Raw genomic sequence first — 18,285 nt, forward strand, 5'->3', positions numbered from 1 at the left:
TTATCGGATCTGTCATTTATGAATATATTCTCCCATACTGTAGGATACCTCTTTGTTCTATTGATGGTGTCCTTTGATGTACAGAAGCTTTTCAGCTTGATATAGTCCCACTTGTTCATTTTTGCTTTTCTTTCCCTTGCCCAAGGAGATAGGTTCATGAAGAAGTCACTCATGTTTATGTCTAAGAGGTTTTTGCCTATGTTTTTTTCTAAGAGTTTTATGGTTTCATGACTTACATTCAAGTCTTTGATCCATTTTGAGTTTACTTTTGTGTATGGGGTTAGACAGTGATCCGGTTTCATTCTCTTACATGTAGCTGTCCAGTTTTGCCAGCACCAACTGTTGAAGAGACTGTCATTTCCACATTGTATGTCCATGGCCCCTTTATCGAATATTAGTTGACCATATATGTTTGGGTTAATGATTGGAGTCTCTATTCTGTTCCACTGGTCTGTGGTTCTTCTCTTGTGCCAGTACCAAATTGCCTTGATTACTGTGGCTTTGTTGTAGAGCTTGAAGTTGGGGAGTGAGATACCCCCCACTTTATTCTTCCTTCTCAGGATTGCATTGGCTATTCGGGGTCTTTGGTGGTTCCATATGAATTTTTGAACTATTTGTTCCAGTTCATTGAAGAATGCTGTTGGTAATTTGATAGGGATTGCATTGAATCTGTATATTGCTTTGGGCAGGATGGCCATTTTGACGATATTAATTCTCCCTAGCCAAGAGCATGGGATGAGTTTCCATTTGTTAGTGACCTCTTTAATTTCTCTTAAGAGTGACTTACAGTTTTCAGGGTATAGGTCTTTCACTTCCTTGGTTAGGTTTATTTCTAGGTATTTTATTCTTTTTGATGCTATTGTGAATGGAATTGTTTTCCTGATTTCTCTTTCTATTAGTTCATTGTTGGTGTATAGGAAAGCTACAGATTTCTGTGTATTAATTTTGTATCCTGCAACTTTTCTGAATTCCAATATTAGTTCTAGTAGTTTTGGAGTGGAGTCTTTAGGGTTTTTTATGTACTATATCATGTCATCTGCAAACAGTGACAGTTTGACTTCTTCTTTACCAATCTGGATTCCTTGTATTTCTTTGTTTTGTCTAATTGTCGTGGCTAGGACCTCCAGTACTATGTTGAATAACAGTCGGGAGAGTGGGCATCCCTGTCATGTTCCTGATCTCAGAGGAAAAGCTTTCAGCCTCTCGCTGTTCAGTATGATGTTAGCTGTGGGTTTATCATATATGGCCTTTATTATGTTGAGGTACTTGCCCTCTATGTCCATTTTGTTGAGAGTTTTTATCATGAATGGATGTTGAATTTTGTCGAATGCTTTTTCAGCATCTATGGAGATGATCATGTGGTTTTTGTCCTTCTTTTTTTTGATGTGGTGGATGATGTTGATGGACTTTCGAATGTTGTACCATCCTTGCATCCCTGGGATGAATCCCACTTGGTCATGGTGTATGATCCTTTTGATGTATTTTTGAATTCACTTTGCTAATATTTTGTTGAGTATTTTTGCATCTACGTTCATCAGGGATATTGGTCTGTAGTTTTCTTTTTTGGTGGGGTCTTTGCCTGGTTTTGGTATTAGGGTGATGTTGGCTTCATAGAATGAGTTTGGGAGTATTCCCTCCTCCTCTATTTTTTGGAAAACTTTAAGGGGAATGGATATTGTCTTCTCTGTATGTCTGATAAAATTCCGAGGTAAATCCATCTGGCCCGGGGGTTTTGTTCTTGGGTAGTTTTTTATTACTGATTCATTTTCATTGCTGCTAATTGGTCTGTTTAGATTTTCTGTTTCTTTCTGGGTCAGTCTTGGAAGGTTGTATTTTTCTAGGAAGTTGTCCATTTCTCCTAGGTTTTCCCGCTTGTTAGCTCTGCATGACTTTTTATATTTGAACAGTCACATACCCTAATACCCATCAATCACATCCCTAGATACCTAACCTGAAGAAGGTCTTGCACATGTGCATCAGGGGACTACACTAAAATGTTCCAACAGCATTGTTTCTAAGAGTCAAAAACAGGAAACAACCCAAATATTCATTAAAGTAAAATGGATAGTGGTACATACATATAACAGAATACTATACAGTCATGAATATGAATGAATTACTGATATGCAATCAGTGTGGATGAATTCACAAACATGTGAAGTGGAAGAAGCAAGTTAGAGAGGACTATTCCATTAAAACATGATTTTTAAAATTTTTGTGAAGTTCAAAAATGCCAAAGCTAAACTATGTTGTTTAGGGGTACATATTAGATGGTAAAATTATAAAGATGAGTGAGAAACAAGCAGGATGGTGTTTACACCAGAGATGAAGGGGTGGGAGATCAGAAGGCCCACAGGTGCCTCTAGGGCAGTGTTCTTATCCTTGTCCTTGTAGCTAGTTATTAAATGGGTGTTTGCTTCATATTTATGTAGAATTAATATAAGTAAACACACACACACACACACACACACACATATATGAAACCTATATATATTTCATAGTAAGAAAGAATGTTTAAAAACGAGTACCTGGAAAAATGTAGATCTGTACCCCTTATCTTCTCCTGATGTAAAGCTTTGCGTACTGCTTTGAAACACAAATAAACGTTTTAGGGAAATTATGGTGCATTTGTCTGTGTCTAGAAAGCTCTGACCCCATTCTTTACTCATCTTGAGGCTCAAAACATATTTGTTATACTTGCTAAGCATGTTTTTAACTGTGAATTGAGAGTTGAAAATACAGTTTTCTGGGGAAGGCTGGGATCTGAGAGCAGGGTGTGTTTTTCATGCCCTTCAGATTCCTGACCAGCTTTACCATGGCAAGACGTCATTAAATTGCTGTATTCCCTCTTTTATTGCTTTAGGGTTTTTTTCTTAGTTTTTTTCCCTATTACTTATTAAGATTATTCCAAAAAACTAGATTTTCTACTTTTTAAAAATAGGGTTATTAGATGTTTTCTTTAAAAAACTAAATTGACATTAATTTCAGGTATACAACATGATTCAATATTTGTTTTATTGTAAAATGATCATCCCAATAAGTAATTAATATCCATCACCATATATAGTTACAAAATTTTCTTTTGTGATGAGAACTTTTAACATCTCTCTTAGCAACTTTCAAATATAGAATACAGTATTATCACTGTCGTCACCCTGCTGTACACTATGTTCCCATGAGTTATTTTTATAACTAGGAGTTTGTGCCTTTTGACCCCCTTCACTCATTTTGCCATCTCACCCCCAACCCTAGCTGTCACTTCTGGCAATCACCGATTTGTTCTCTGTATCTATGAGCTTGTTCTGTTTTGGAGGTGGGGGGTGTTTTGTTTTTTAGAATTCACATATACGTGAGATCATACAGTACTTGTCTTTCCTGCTCTTATTTCTCTTAGCATGATGCCCTCGAGGTCCATCCATGTGTTACAACTAGCAAGATTTTCTTTTCTGTAGCTGAATGATACTCCATTATAATATATACACCACATTTTCTTTATTCATCTATTGGTGGGCATATTCCAGGTCTTGGCTATTATAAATAATGCTACAAGGACCGTAGGGGTACATATATCTTTTCAGATTAGTGATTTCATTTTCTTTGGATAAATATGCAGAAGTAGAATTACTGTGTCATATGGTATTTGTTTCTGATTTTTGAGGAGCCTCCATACTGTCTTCCACAGTGGCTTCACCCTTTATATTTCCACCAACAGAGTACAAGGGTTCCTTTTCCTCCACATCCTTACCAACACTTGGTATTTCTTGTTTTTTTTCATAATAACCATTCTGACAGGTGTGAGGTGGTATCTCATTGTAGTTTTGAGCTGCATTTCCCTGATGATTAGTGATGTTGAGCATCTTTTCATATACCTGTTGTTCATCTGTATGTCTTCTTTGCAAGTGTCTGTTTAGATCTTCTGCCTATTTTTAATTTGGATTTATTTTTTTTGTTAATGAGTTGTATGAGTTCCTTGTATATTTTGGCTATTAACCCCATATCAGATATGATTTCCAAATAGGAAATTAGTAGGTTTCTTTTCATGGTGACAACATAGGTTCATTTTGCTGTTGGTTTCCTTTGTTTTGCAGGTGCTTTTTAGTTTGATGTAGTTCTACATGTTTATTTTAGCTTTTGTTGCCTTTGCTTTCGGAGTCATATCCAAAAAGTCATTACCAAGACCAATATCAAATTGCTTAACACCTATGTTTTCTTCTAGGAGTTTTAGCTTTCAGGTCTTACATTCAAGCCTTTAATGCACATGGAGTTAATTTTTGTATATGGCATCAGAGAATGGTCCAATTTTTTTCTTTTGCGTGTGGCTGTCCAATTTTTTCAGCACCATTTATTGAAGAGACAGTCCTTTTCCAGTTGTATATTCTTGGCTCCTTTGTTCTTAGTTAATTGACCATATATGTGTGGATTTACTTCTGGGCTCTCTATTCTGTAACACTGATCTATGTATTTACTTCTATGAAAATACCATACTGTTTTAATTTGAATTTTTATTACTGAGTTGTAAGGGTTCTTCATATATTTTAGATATAAGTCCCTTATCAGAAATATGACTTGTAATTATTTTCTCCTTTTGGTGATAGTCATTTGGCTTTGATAGTATCCTTTGAAGCAAAATGTTTTCTAATTTCCATGGTCCAATTTATCTCATTTCCTTTTGTTACTCTTGCTCTTGGTGTCACATCTAATAATTCTTTGCCAAATCCAAGGTCATGAAGGTTTATCCTTATGTTTTCTTATGGGAATTTAGGATTTTTCTCAGATATTTAGGTCTTTAGTTAGGTAATGGTCCACCTCAGTTCTTTTGCATGTGGCTATCCAATTGTCTCAGCACCATTTGTCAAAAAGACTATTGTTTCCCCTTTTGGTCTTGACACCCTTGTTGAAAATCAATTGACCACTGAAGCATAGGTTTATTTCTGAATTTTCAATTATCTTCCATTCACCTATATGCCAAACTTTGTGCCAGTATCACACTGTCTTGATTACTGTTGCTTTCTGATTCAGTAGTAAGTGTGAATTCTCCTGTTCTTTTTTCAGTTTTGATTCAGCTATTCCGTGTTGCTTGCAATTCCACATGAATTATAGAATCAAGTTGTACAAAGAAGTCAGTTGGATTCTGATAGGGATTGTTTTGAATCTGTAGATTAGTTCAAGGAGTGTTGCCACCTTAACAAGGTCAAGTCTCCCAACCCATGAACATGGGATGTTTTTTCATTTATTTCAATCTTTAATTTCCTTTAACAAAGTTTTGTGGTTTTCAGAGTAGAAGTTTCACACTTTCTTTGTTAAACTTATTCCTATTTTATTCTTTGTGAATTTTTTTTCCCCTATCATAATGCTCCAGTCCCCTTCTCCCTCCCTCTCCACCCACACTTCCCCATCCCTCCCCTTTGGTAACCCCTAGTCCCTTCTTGGAGTCTGCGAGTCTGCTGCTGTTTTGTTCCTTGTTTTGCTTCATTGTTATACTCCACAAATTAGGGAAATTGTTTGGTACTTGTCTCTCTCTGCCTGACATTTCATTGAGCATAATATCCTCCAGCTCCATCTGTGTTGCAAATAGTAGGATTTGTTTTCTTCTTCTGGCTGAATAATATTCCATTGTGTATATGTACCACATCTTTATCCATTCATCTACTGATGGGCACTTAGGTCGCTTCCATATCTTGGCTATTGTAAATAGTGCTGCAATAAAATAGGGGTGCAAGAATCAGGGTTCTTGTTTTCTTTGGGCAAATTCCTTGGAGTGGAATTCCTGGGGGGCTTGTGTTCTTAATTTCATTCTGGATTGGTTATTCCAAGTGTGTAATTTTCCATGTAACTGAATTGTATATTGATCTTGTATCTGCAGAATTCATTTATTAGTTCTAGTAGTTCTTTAGTGGATTCCTTAGAGTTTTCTGTATACAAGATCATGTCATATGGCAAACATATGCCACTTTTCCCCTTTCCAATCTGGATGACTTATTTTAATTGCCCCGACTAGAACCTCCAGTATAATGTTGAATGGAAGTGGCAAGAGCAGATATTCTCTGGTTCTTGACCTTAGAGGAAAGGCATCCATTCTTTCACCATTAAGTATGATGTCAGCTCTGGGTTTTTCAGATAGAAGTGCCCTTTCATTACTAGTTAGGTGTCTTTATTATGAAAGGGTGCTGGATTTTGTTAAATGTGTTTTCTACATCTATGCATATGATCATGGGGTCTTTAATTCTATTGTTATGATGTATTACATCAAGTGATTTTCAGATGTTAACCCAATCTTGCATTCCTGGGGTAAATCCTACTTGGTCAGGGTGTGTAATACTTCTTATATGTTGCTAGATTAATTTTGTTGGTATTTTATTGAGGATTTTGGCTGCCATGTTCATAAGTTATTGGTCTGTATTTTTATGATGTCTTTGTCTGATTTTGGGTATTAGGGTACTACTAGCCTCATAGATGAGGTGGGAAGTATTCCCTCCAATTTTTCTGGAAGTTTACGAATAATTGGTATTAATTCTTTAAATGTTTGGTATATTCAGTGGGTCTTCACTTTTCTTTGTGGGTAGTTTTATTACTGATCCAATCTCTTCACTTGTTATAGGTCTATTCAGATTGTCTATTTATTAGTTAGTCTTTCTAGGATTTTTGTCCAAGCTATCTTCTTATTCACATAAGCTACCTCATTTGTTTACAACAGTTCATTATATTCTTTTGTAATTCTTCTTACATAAGGTAGTAATCTCTTTCATTTCTGAGTCTAGTATATTCTTTATTCTAGTATTTGCTTTGTTCTTGGTGAAACAAGATTTCTCAATTTAGTTGATATTTACAAATAGCCAATTTTTGGTTTTGTTGTTATTATTTTTAGTTTCTATTTCATTCTATTCATTTCCACCCTTATCTTTATTTTCTTCCTTTTCCTTTAGGTTTTCACTTTTCCTGTGTCTTAGGGTAAGTTATGTTACAGATTTGAGATTTTTCTTTTTTGTAGTCATATATAGCTGTAAGTTACTCTCCACTGCTTTTGATGAATCCCATGAGTTTTTGTATGTTGTGTCTCAATTTTCTTATTCATCTGAATTCATTTCTTCTATGACCCACTGGTTATCTAGAAGTGTACTATTTAATTTCCACATTTGTTTCACAAAGTTTTCCCTACTATTTCAAATTTGATTGCACTGTGATCAGAGAATATGCTTCATTATTATTTCTGTCCTTCTAAGTTTGTTGAGGTTGTTTTATGGTCCAGTTTATGGTCTATCTTGGAGAATGTTCTATGTGCACTTGGTAAGAATGCGTATTGTTGCTGGGTGGAATGTTCTACATGTCTGTTAAGTCTAGTTGATTTATACTGCTCAAGTCTTCTGTTGTGCTATTGATCTTACGTTTAGTTCTATCCATTATTTATTGAAAGTGGGGAGTAGAGCCTCCAATTATTGAATTGTCTTCATATCTGTCAGTTTGTGCCTCATATATTTGGTGCTGTTTTTAGGTGCTACATCTTCCTGATGAATTGACCCTTTTATCATTGTAAAATGTCTCTAATATTTTTCACTTTAAAGTCTTTTGTCTGATATTAGCATAGTCATTCCAGATTTCCTGTGATTGCTGTTTGCATAATGCATTTTTTTCCATTTTTTCACTTCTAATCTATTTGTGGCTTTGAATCTGAAGTGTATCTTCTGTGAATAGAATGTATATAAATGGTTTTCTTAGAACATTATTCAATAAGTGATAAATATTATCTTCTTCCATAAGTCAGACACACTGGTTTTTCAAATAGAAGATGTGAATTTATGAATGTTCTAATAAAAATCATTCTGTATTTCAAACTACTTTTTAGTTTTCCATTTTGAAGCATCTCAATAATATTTACAAAAGTGTTATGAAACTGGCATTGCATTCCTACAACAGAATAACCTCAATTCTATCATTTAAAAAAACTGGACAATTAACACAAGAATATTTAATACAAATGTAGCTAAAGCTTGGTATAGTATTATTTTTAAATATATCTGATTGGTTTGTTTCTTTTCTTTGACTTTTCATTAATTTGATGAAGGGATCCATGGTTGAACTGTCAACAATTCTTCAAAAAAGAAACTCAGTCTGTAAAACTATGGAAAAGGAGAAATATGTAATATGCTTAATAAATAAAAGCAATTCTAGTCTATGAAAGTACAGAAATAACTTTTTTCACCTAATTTGGTAATCATTTATCAATAAACATCACAGAACTTACATGTAAATGAAATCAGAATACAAAGATTCCTTTAGTTTTTAAATATTACCCTATAATTTCTTGCCCAAGGTAAGTAATGGTCTTATTCTACACTAGTTTTTATTCTTGCTATCTTTTTTTAATTAGTTTTATTTTGGTATCATTAATCTACAATTACATGAAGGACATTATGTTTACTAGGCTCCCCCCTTCACCAAGTTCAACCACATACCCCTTCACAGTCACTGTCCATCAACATAGTATGATGCTGTAAAATCACTACTTGTCTTCTCTGTGTTGCACAGCCCTCCCCGTGCCCCACCCACAACACACTACACATGCTAATCATAATGCCCCCTTTCTTTTTTCCTGCCCTTATCCCTCCCTTCCCACCTGTCCTCCACAGTCCCTTTCCCTTTGGTAACTGTTAGTCCATTATTGGGTTCTGTGCTTCTGCTGCTGTTCTGTTCCTTCAGTTTTCTTTTGTTCTTATACTCCACATATGAGTGAAATCACTTGGTACTTGTCTTTCTCTGCCTGGCTTATTTCACTGAGCATAATACCCTCTAGCTCCATCCATGTTGTTGCAAATGGTAGGATCTGTTTTATTCTTAGAGCTGAGTAATATTCCATTGTGTATATGTACCACATCTTCTTTATCCATTCATCTACTGATGGACATTTAGGTTGCTTCCATATCTTGGCTATTGTAAATAGTGCAGCGATAAACATAGGGGTGCATCTGTCTTTTTCAAACTGGAGTGCTGCATTCTTGGGGTAAATTCTAGAAGTGGAATTCCTGGGTCAAATGGTATTTCTATTTTGAGCATTTTGAGGAACCTCCATACTGCTTTCCACAATGGTTGAACTAATTTACATTCCCACCAGCAGTGTAGGAGGGTTCCCCTTTCTCCACAACCTCGCCAACATTTGTTGTTGTTTGTCTTTTGGATGGTAGCCGTCCTTACTGGTGTGAGATGATACCTCATTGTGGTTTTAATTTGCATTTCTCTGATGACAAGCGATGTGGAACATCTTTTCATGTGTCTGTTGGCCATCTGAATTTCTTCTTTAGAGAACTGTCTATTCAGCTCCTCTGCCCATTTTTTAATTGGATTGCTTTTTGTTTGTTGAGGTGTGTGAGCTCTTTATATATTTTGGATGTCAACCCTTTATCGGATCTGTCATTTATGAATATATTCTCCCATACTGTAGGATACCTCTTTGTTCTACTAATGGTGTCCTTTGATGTACAGAAGCTTTTCAGCTTGATATAGTCTCATTTGTTCATTTTCGCATTTGTTTCCCTTGCCCAGGGAGATATGTTCAAGAAGAGGTCACTCATGTTTATGTCTAAGAGATTTTTGCCTATGTTTTTTTCTAAGAGTTTTATGGTTTCATGACTTACATTCAGGTCTTTGATCCATTTGGAATTTACTTTTGTGTATGGGGTTAGACAGTGATCCGGTTTCATTCTCTTACATGTAGCTGTCCAGTTTTGCCAGCACCATCTGTTGAAGAGACTGTCATTTCCCCATTGTATGTCCATGGCCCCTTTATCGAATATTAATTGGCCATATATGTTTGGGTTAATGTTTGGAGTCTCTATTCTGTTCCACTGGTCTGTGGTTCTTCTCTTGTGCCAGTACCAAATTGTCTTGATTACTGTGGCTTTGTTGTAGAGCTTGAAGTTGGGGAGTGAGATACCCCCCACTTTATTTTTCCTTCTCAGGATTGCATTGGCTATTCGGGGTCTTTGGTGTTTCCATATGAATTTTTGAACTATTTGTTCCAGTTCATTGAAGAATGCTGTTGGTAGTTTGATAGGGATTGCATCGAATCTGTATATTGCTTTGGGCAGGATGGCCATTTTGACGATATTAATTCTACCTAGCCAGGAGCATGGGATGAGTTTCCATTTGTTAGTGACCTCTTTAATTTCTCTAAGAGTGTCTTATAGTTTTCAGGGTATAGGTCTTTCACTTCTTCGGTTAGGTTTATTCCTAGGTATTTTGTTCTTTTTGATGCTATTGTGAATGGAATTGTCTTCCTGATTTCTCTTTCTATTAGTTTATTGTTAGTGTATAGGAAAGCCACAGATTTCTGTGTGTTAATTTTGTATCCTGCAACTTTGCTGAATTCCGATATTAGCTCTAGTAGTTTTGGAGTGGAGTCTTTAGGGTTTTTTATGTACAATATCATGTCATCTGAAAATAGTGACAGTTTAACTTCTTCTTTACCAATCTGTATTCCTTGTATTTCTTTGTTTTGTCTAATTGCCTTGGCTAGGACCTCTAGTACTATGTTAAATAACAGTGGGGAGAGTGGGCATCCCTGTCTTGTTCCCGATCACAGAGGAAAAGCTTTCAGCTTCTCGCTGTTCAGTATGATGTTGGCTGTGGGTTTATCATATATGGCCTTTATTATATTGAGGTACTCACCCTCTATACCCATTTTGCTGAGTTTTTATCATGAATGGATGTTGAATTTTGTCAAATGCTTTTTCAGCATCTATGGAGATGATCATATGGTTTTTGTCTTTCTTTTTGTTGATGTGGTGGATGATGTTGATGGATTTTCGAATGTTGTACCATCCTTGCATCCCTCGGATGAATCCCACTTGGTCATGGTGTATGATTCTTTTGATGTATTTTTGAATTCGGTTTGTTAATATTTTGTTGACTATTTTTGCATCTATGTTCATCAGGGATATTGGTCTGTAGTTTTCTTTTTTGGTGGGGGTCTTTGCCTGGTTTTGGTATTAGGGTGATGTTGGCATCATAGAATGAGTTTGGGAGTATTCCCTCCTCTTCTATTTTTTGGAAAACTTTAAGGAGAATGGGTATTATGTCTTCTCTGTATGTCTGATAAAATTCCGAGGTAAATCCATCTGGCTCGGGGGTTTTGTTCTTTGGTACTTTTTTGATTACCACTTCAATTTTGTTGCTGGTAATTGGTCTGTTTAGATTCTGTTTCTTTCTGGGTCAGTCTTGGAAGGTTGTATTTTTCTAGGAAGTTGTCCATTTCTCCTAGGTTTCCCAGCTTGTTAGCATATAGGTTTTCATAGTACTCTCTAATGATTCTTTCTATTTCTGTGGAGTCTGTTGTGATTTTTCCATTCTCATTTCTGATTCTGTTGATTTGTGTTAATTCTCTTTTCCTCTTAATAAGTCTGGCTAGAGGCTTATCTATTTTGTTTATTTTCTCAAAGAATCAGCTCTTGGTTTCATTGATTTTTGCTATTGTTTTATTCTTCTCAATTTTATTTATTTCTTCTCTGATCTTTATTATGTCCCTCCTTCTGCTGATCTTAGGCCTCATTTGTTCTTTTTCCAATTTTGATTAATTGTGACATTAGACCATTCATTTGGGATTTTTCTTCCTTCTTTAAATATGCCTGGATTGCTATATACTTTCCTCTTAAGAGTGCTTTTGCTGTATCCCACAGTAGTTGAGGCTTTGTGTTGTTGTTGTCGTTTGTTTCCATATATTGCTGGATCTCCATTTTAATTTGGTCATTGATCCATTGATTATTTAGGAGCGTGTTGTTAAGCCTCCATGTGTTTGTGAGCCTTTTTGCTTTCTTTGTACAATTTATTTCTAGTTTTATGCCTTTGTGGTCTGAAAAGTTGGTTGGTAGGATTTCAATCTTTTGGAATTTTCTGAGGCTCTTTTTGTGGCCTAGTATGTGGTCTATTCTGGAGAATGTTCCATGTGCACTTGAGCAGAATGTGTATCCTGTTGCTTTTGGATGTAGAGTTCTGTAGATGTCTATTAGGTTCATCTGTTCTAGTGTGTTGTTCAGTGCCTCTGTGTCCTTACTTATTTTCTGTCTGGTGGATCTGTCCTTTGGAGTGAGTGGTGTGTTGAAGTCTCCCAAAATGAATGCATTGCATTCTTTTATTTATTTATTTATTTCCTGGATAATTATTTTTTATTGAAGGGTAGTTGACACACAGTATTACATTAGTTTCAGGTGTACAACACAGTGATTCAACATTTATATACATGATAATTCTAGGTACCAGCTATCACCATACCAAGTTGTTACAATATTTTGACTATATTCCTTATGTTATACATTACATCCTGGTTACTTATTTATTTTACAATTGGAAGTGTGTTTATATATATATATATATATATGTGTGTGTGTGTGTGTGTGTATGTATATATATATATATTTTTTGTGAGGGCTTCTCTCATATTTATTGATCAAATGGTTGTTCACAACAAAAAAATTCTGTATGGGGGGGTCAATGCTCAATGCACAATCTTTAATCCACCCCAAGCCTAATTTTCATCAGTCTCCAATCTTCTGATGCACAACGAACAAGTTCTTACATGGAGTACAAATTCTTACATAGTGAATAAGTTACATGGTGAACACTACAAGGGCAGTCATCACAGAAGCTTTCGGTTTTGTTCATGAATGCATTGCATTCTATTTCCTCCTTTAATTCTGTTAGTATTTGTTTCACATATGTTGGTGCTCCTGTATTGGGTGCATATATATTTATAATGGTTATATCCTCTTGTTGGACTGAGCCCTTTATCATTATGTAATGTCCTTTATCTTTTGTTACTTTCTTTATTTTGAAGTCTATTTTGTCTGATACTGGTATTGTAACGCCTGCATTTTTCTGTTGTTTGCATGAAATATCTTTTTCCATCCCTTGACTTTAAGTCTGTGCATGTCTTTGGGTTTGAGGTGAGTCTCTTGTAAGCAGCATATGGATGGGTCTTGCTTTTTTATCCATTCTATTACTCTGTGTCTTTCGATTGGTGCATTCAGTCCATTTACATTTAGGATGATTATTGAAAGGTATGTACTTATTGCCATTGCAGGCTTTAAGTTTGTGGTTACCAAAGGTTCAAGGTTAGCTTCTTTACTATCTTACTGTCTAACTTAACTCGCTTGTTGAGCTATTATAAACACGGTCTGATGATTTTTTATTTCTCTCCCTTCTTATTCCTCCTCCCTTCCTCATGTTGGGTGTTTTGTTCTGTGCTCTTTTTAGCAGTGCTCCCATCTAGAGCAGTCCCTCTAAGATGCCCTGTAGGGGTGGTTTGTGGGAGGAAAATTCCCTCAACTTTTGCTTGTCTGGGAATTGTTTAATCCCTCCTGCATATTTAAATGATAATTGTGCTGGATACAGTAATCTTGGTTCGAGGCCCTTCTGTTTCATTGCATTAAGTATATCATGCCATTCTCTTCTGGCCTGTAAGGTTTCTGTTGAGAAGTCTGATGAGAGCCTGATGGGTTTTCCTTTGTAGGTGACCTTTTTTTTCTCTCTGGCTGCCATTAATACTCTGTCCTTGTCTTTGATCTTTGACATTTTTATTATTATGTGTCTTGGTGTTGCCCTCCTTGGATCCCTTGTCATGGGAGTTCTGTGTACCTCTGTGGTCTGAGAGGCCATTTCCTTCCCTAGTTTGGGGAAGTTTTCAGCAATTATTTCTTCAAAGACACTTTCTATCCCTTTTTCTCTCTCTTCTTCTTCTGGTACCCCTATAATGTGGATATTACTCCGTTTCAATTGGTCACACAGTTCTCTTAAAATTCTTTCATTCCTGGAGATCCTTTTATCTCTCTCTGCATCAACTTCTTTGTGTTCCTGTTCTCTGTTTTCTAGTCCATTAATGGTCTCTTGCATCTCGTCCATTCTGTTTTGAAGTCCTTCGAGAGATTTTTTTATTTCTGTATTCTCCCTCCTTAGTTCTTGCATATTTCTCTGCAAGTCCGTCAGCATGGTTATGACTTTTGTTTTGAATTCTTTTTCAGGAAGATTGGTTAAATCTATCTCCCCAGATTCCTTCTCAGGGGAAGATGTAGAAGATGTTGAAGCTGTCTGGGTTAGTCTAGTCTGGATCAAATTTTTTTGCCTTTTCATGTTGATAGGTGCAGTGGAGTGCTATCGACTCCTCAGCTGGGAGAGTCAAGACTCTTTCCACTTGGCTCGTGGCCTTTCTTTACTGGGACAACTGCGACCCCTAGTGGCTTGTGTTGGGCAATTGCGCGTAGACTGGGTCTCTGTATCTTGCCTGGCCGGTATGGAGGAAGCTCCCTTGCTGTGGGCGTGGCCAGCCTCAGGCTGCTGCTCTGCTATGGCGGGGCCCCAGAGGGGTAATGGACGGGGGGCTGTTTGGCTGTTTACCTCCGTGAGGGGTCTCAGAGCTGATGCCCAGGGAGTTAGTGCACCCAGAGTTCCCTGGAATTTCCAGCTGCTGGACTGTGACCTAGGATGCTTCCATCCAGCAGTGGGGTCCCTGTCCCTTTAAGACTTTCAAAAATCACTTGTTTTTCTTTGTCCCAGGGGTGCCGGCTTCGGGACCCGTTCACAGGTCTTACTGTCCTGCTTCCCTAGTTTCCAGCACCCCACGCATGCACTGTGTGTCTGCACTCTGGCCCGGATGGCTAGGGCTGGGTGTTCAGCAGTCCTGGGCTCCCTCTCCCTCCCCACTCCTACTCCTCTCCTCCCGCCGGGAGCTGGGGGGAGGGGCACTCGGGTCCATCCGGGCCGGGGCTTGTATCTTACCCCTTTCACCAGGCGCTGGGTTCTTGCAGGTGTGGATGTAGTCTGGCTGTTGTCCTGTCTTCTGGTCTCTCTTTTAGGGATAGTTTTATTTGTTGTATTTTCAAAAATATGTATGTTTTCGGGAGGAGATTCCCACTGTCCTACTCACGCCGCCATTTTGGCTCCGTCCCTCTTATTCTTCCTATCTTAAAGGATAAAACTGAATTCCAATTATTATCTAAGTATACCTAATGAAAAATTCAAATTTTCACCAGTGGACCATCAAGTAAACAGGTAAAGATACGAAATTCTTTATTCCCATTAAAATGAAAATATAGAAAAATGAAACACAATCCCATAGGATTAACTGTGGGGAGAAACACAAATGCAAAAGAAAGATATAAGCAAATTCTATTAGTAAATATTTAAATATGGTACTTTACAGAGTTAGAATTACTAATATTTCCAATTCCATGTTTATTTATTTATTGGAGCATGGTCTAAAGGAGCAGAGCATTACAATTTTTATATTAGGCTATTTTTACTATGAATTGCTAACACCAATGTCATCACTCTCCCAAAGGGAATTAATTTTAAATAATAAAATATCTTCAGACACTTAAGTTTGATGAATCCATAAATGAAATAACTGCTTGCATAAAGTTTGAATTGGAGAAACTTCACCTTATGTCTTGCCAATGGGTTTCAGCTCCCAGGCAAGTTCACTATGGATTCAGTGTGACCAAAGAAATGACAGTAGAACGTTTCTTTGGTGTGAAAGGGTTTATGACCCAGCTTGTTCTCCCAGCAGTAGGTCGAGCACTAGCGTCTCTGCCTCCGCCCAGATCACTGGGCTGAGCTCTCTATATACTTCAAAAATAGCTTATCGCCTACGGGTGTGGGTGTGGAAGCAGTAGCCTAGCAACAGACCAGTTACATCACCAGTGGTTTAAGTTCACTGAGGTTCCTGGCCATAGGAACCTCAACTTTCCCACACCTTATGTTTAAGATAATTAATATTTCAAGGCCAAATGCCCTACCATGAATCTTAATGCTGCTATCTCTAAATCAAAAGACATATATACCTAAAAAGTAGCAACTTCTTTTTGAAGTCAAAAGAGGTATTATTATTAAACAGATATGCAAAATAACATAAATGAAAGTAATTTTATAAATTATATAACCATGAAGAGATGATGGCATGAAAATGTTTAGCAGATATAACTGAAGACATTTTGACAGTATAAAAACAATACAAATTCAAACTTTTTACTAGACAATATTTAAGAATTAATATTTAAAATGTAATGGAATTAATCTCATCCAGTTCATAATTACCATAAGTCACCAAATCATATCGTCAAAAGTATAAAAAATTTAGATGTAACCTTTCTCTTGTTAGCACTGATATTTAACAACTAATAACTAGTTTCACTTAAAAGGAATCTAATCTTCCCTTTAATTAATTCAATTATCACTAAATTGTTTCTTCAATAAAACAGTTAAGTGACTTCCAATTATAAAGACAGGTTAACATTGTAACAGTTTTTACCAAGGTAATGTTATGGAGCTTCCAATTTTAAAAAAGGAAAACACGGATCTCCTACTCAATAGGGGAGAAACAATCCTCTTTATTAACCTCACTGTATATTCAGAAAGGATTAAAAAACACACATGTCCTGGGGCACAAAACTGTACCAAAAGTATTTCCTTACAAAATAACTTCACAGCCCGATAGTCCCGGACTTACACAAAGACATACATAATGACATACATTAGTATGAATTAATACAGAGTTCAAATGTTTTTCTTGCAGCAACCTTCTAGCAGACCCTTATTGCATTACTGTGGGAGTGTACAACTTCTTTAACTCTTTAAAAATAGTAATACAAAATTACAAAATAATGTAAATGTAAATTAAAGCTGAGACTATATAATCTAGTATTAATAAAGTCAAACAATATTTATAAAAATTGCTGCTGCTGCATATTTTGTATATTTACATGTAAATCTTTAGAAATTTAAAATGCTACTGCGGTCACAAGTTCACTCACCAATTTAATGTTTTCCATGTATCCTAACATTTGAATTCCCAGATACCTGTGCTTTTTTCTGTTTTTATTCTGAATTCTTCATTGAGAGAGTCCTCACATATTTACAATTAAATACCTAACCTCTAGAATCTTCCTTAGATACAACAGACAATTCCTTAGATAAAACAGAACAGTTTTGTTAAATAACTTCACAGGAAAGTAATAAAAGGGTTTATTTTCAAGAAGTATTTCTAGTATACCCATAGTAATCATACTGAAAAATAGTACATACACTTTCCTTCAGGATTAATAAATGCCATGTGCCAGTTTTACAGTCACTGCCTTGTCTGCACACTTTCCTCTTTGCAAGATAATGACAACCAACGGGCATGATGACTGGAATAATTCCAGTAAGTACACAGTGTCCACTGAGATTTGTAATATTGAATGGTTGCTTCCAGTCCCATTGACTAGACACGGAATTGTATGCCCAGGTGTACTGTCGCCAGAAATATTCAGTCTGGTAAATCACCCTCGTTGTCTTCTGAAACAGAAGTCCAGAAGGCAGGGCACTCTTAGTGAGACCAATGCCCCCTCTTCTCTGTCATCTTTCACACATCTGTTTTGGTTACAGTCCTGGTCAAAGTGGAAAAAAACTTAATAAATTTTATGTATCAAAAGCCTTCTTTTTCTGAATTCTCTCATCAGACCTAGATGGTTAAGCATCAAATGGAACTGTATTCTACTAATTATATATTTTTGGCATAAACAGATTTAATTAAATCCGTGTATATAATCACTTCTATCACATGTAGGCTCCCCTCCCTACAAAACCTCAGAATAAAAGCAGTAGTTAACATATATAAAGGAAGAAGTACTTTGTACCACAGTTCTTTGGAATGGTATATCTCAGATGCAAAGCCTGATGATTTTTGCTTACTTTTCCCCTTTCCTTAAATGAAATCATTACTTAAGAAATTAGCAGGAATTATAATGCTTACTATATAAAGTCACAAAATAATGACAAACTAAAGGAAACACATTTAAAAATACCCTTAATTCCATTCACATAAGAAATGAACATAGTGAACTCTTTGGTATATATATATTTATCAGATTTTTAAATTCAGATATATTTAAATACTTTATTTTCTAGTGATAGTTCCCTGAATTGCCATTTCCAAAAAGAAGACACATTTTTGATAAAAGAGCTAATTTGTAACTTATGAATAGAAAATGAATTAGAAAACTTAAGTCTATTGAAAATGAGTCTGTGTGGTATCACATGGTGTTAAGCATATTTTCTTGATTCTAAAATAATTTTTTTCCACATGTGACATCTCTGAAATCCATCTTTCAATGTCATGAGTAAATTACAGTGTTTAATGTTTCATGAAGTAATGGTTTTATTACTTCATGAAATAATTAATGACAAATTAGAGTTGATGAAATGAAATATGTAATCTCTATGAACACTAACAATAAATTTAAGTAGGTAATGTCCATACACGAATAT

General features: G+C 36.0%; 1 protein-coding gene across 2 annotated transcripts in view; it reads right to left on the reverse strand.

The window, feature by feature from the left end:
- Positions 1–15,023: 15,023 nt before the first annotated feature.
- The window catches only part of SMCHD1 (structural maintenance of chromosomes flexible hinge domain containing 1), a 187,871-nt gene continuing 184,609 nt past the window's right edge, over positions 15,024–18,285 (reverse strand). For both annotated transcript variants that reach the window (XM_057504069.1, XM_036905842.2), the window contains one exon: positions 15,024–17,405. In XM_057504069.1, the coding sequence (XP_057360052.1) occupies positions 17,381–17,405 (25 nt within the window). In that variant the 3' untranslated portion in view covers positions 15,024–17,380. The remainder of the gene's footprint in view (positions 17,406–18,285) is intronic.

This window comes from Manis pentadactyla, chromosome 6 (assembly GCF_030020395.1).
Source record: "Manis pentadactyla isolate mManPen7 chromosome 6, mManPen7.hap1, whole genome shotgun sequence".
Classification (NCBI taxonomy): Eukaryota; Metazoa; Chordata; class Mammalia; order Pholidota; family Manidae; genus Manis; species Manis pentadactyla.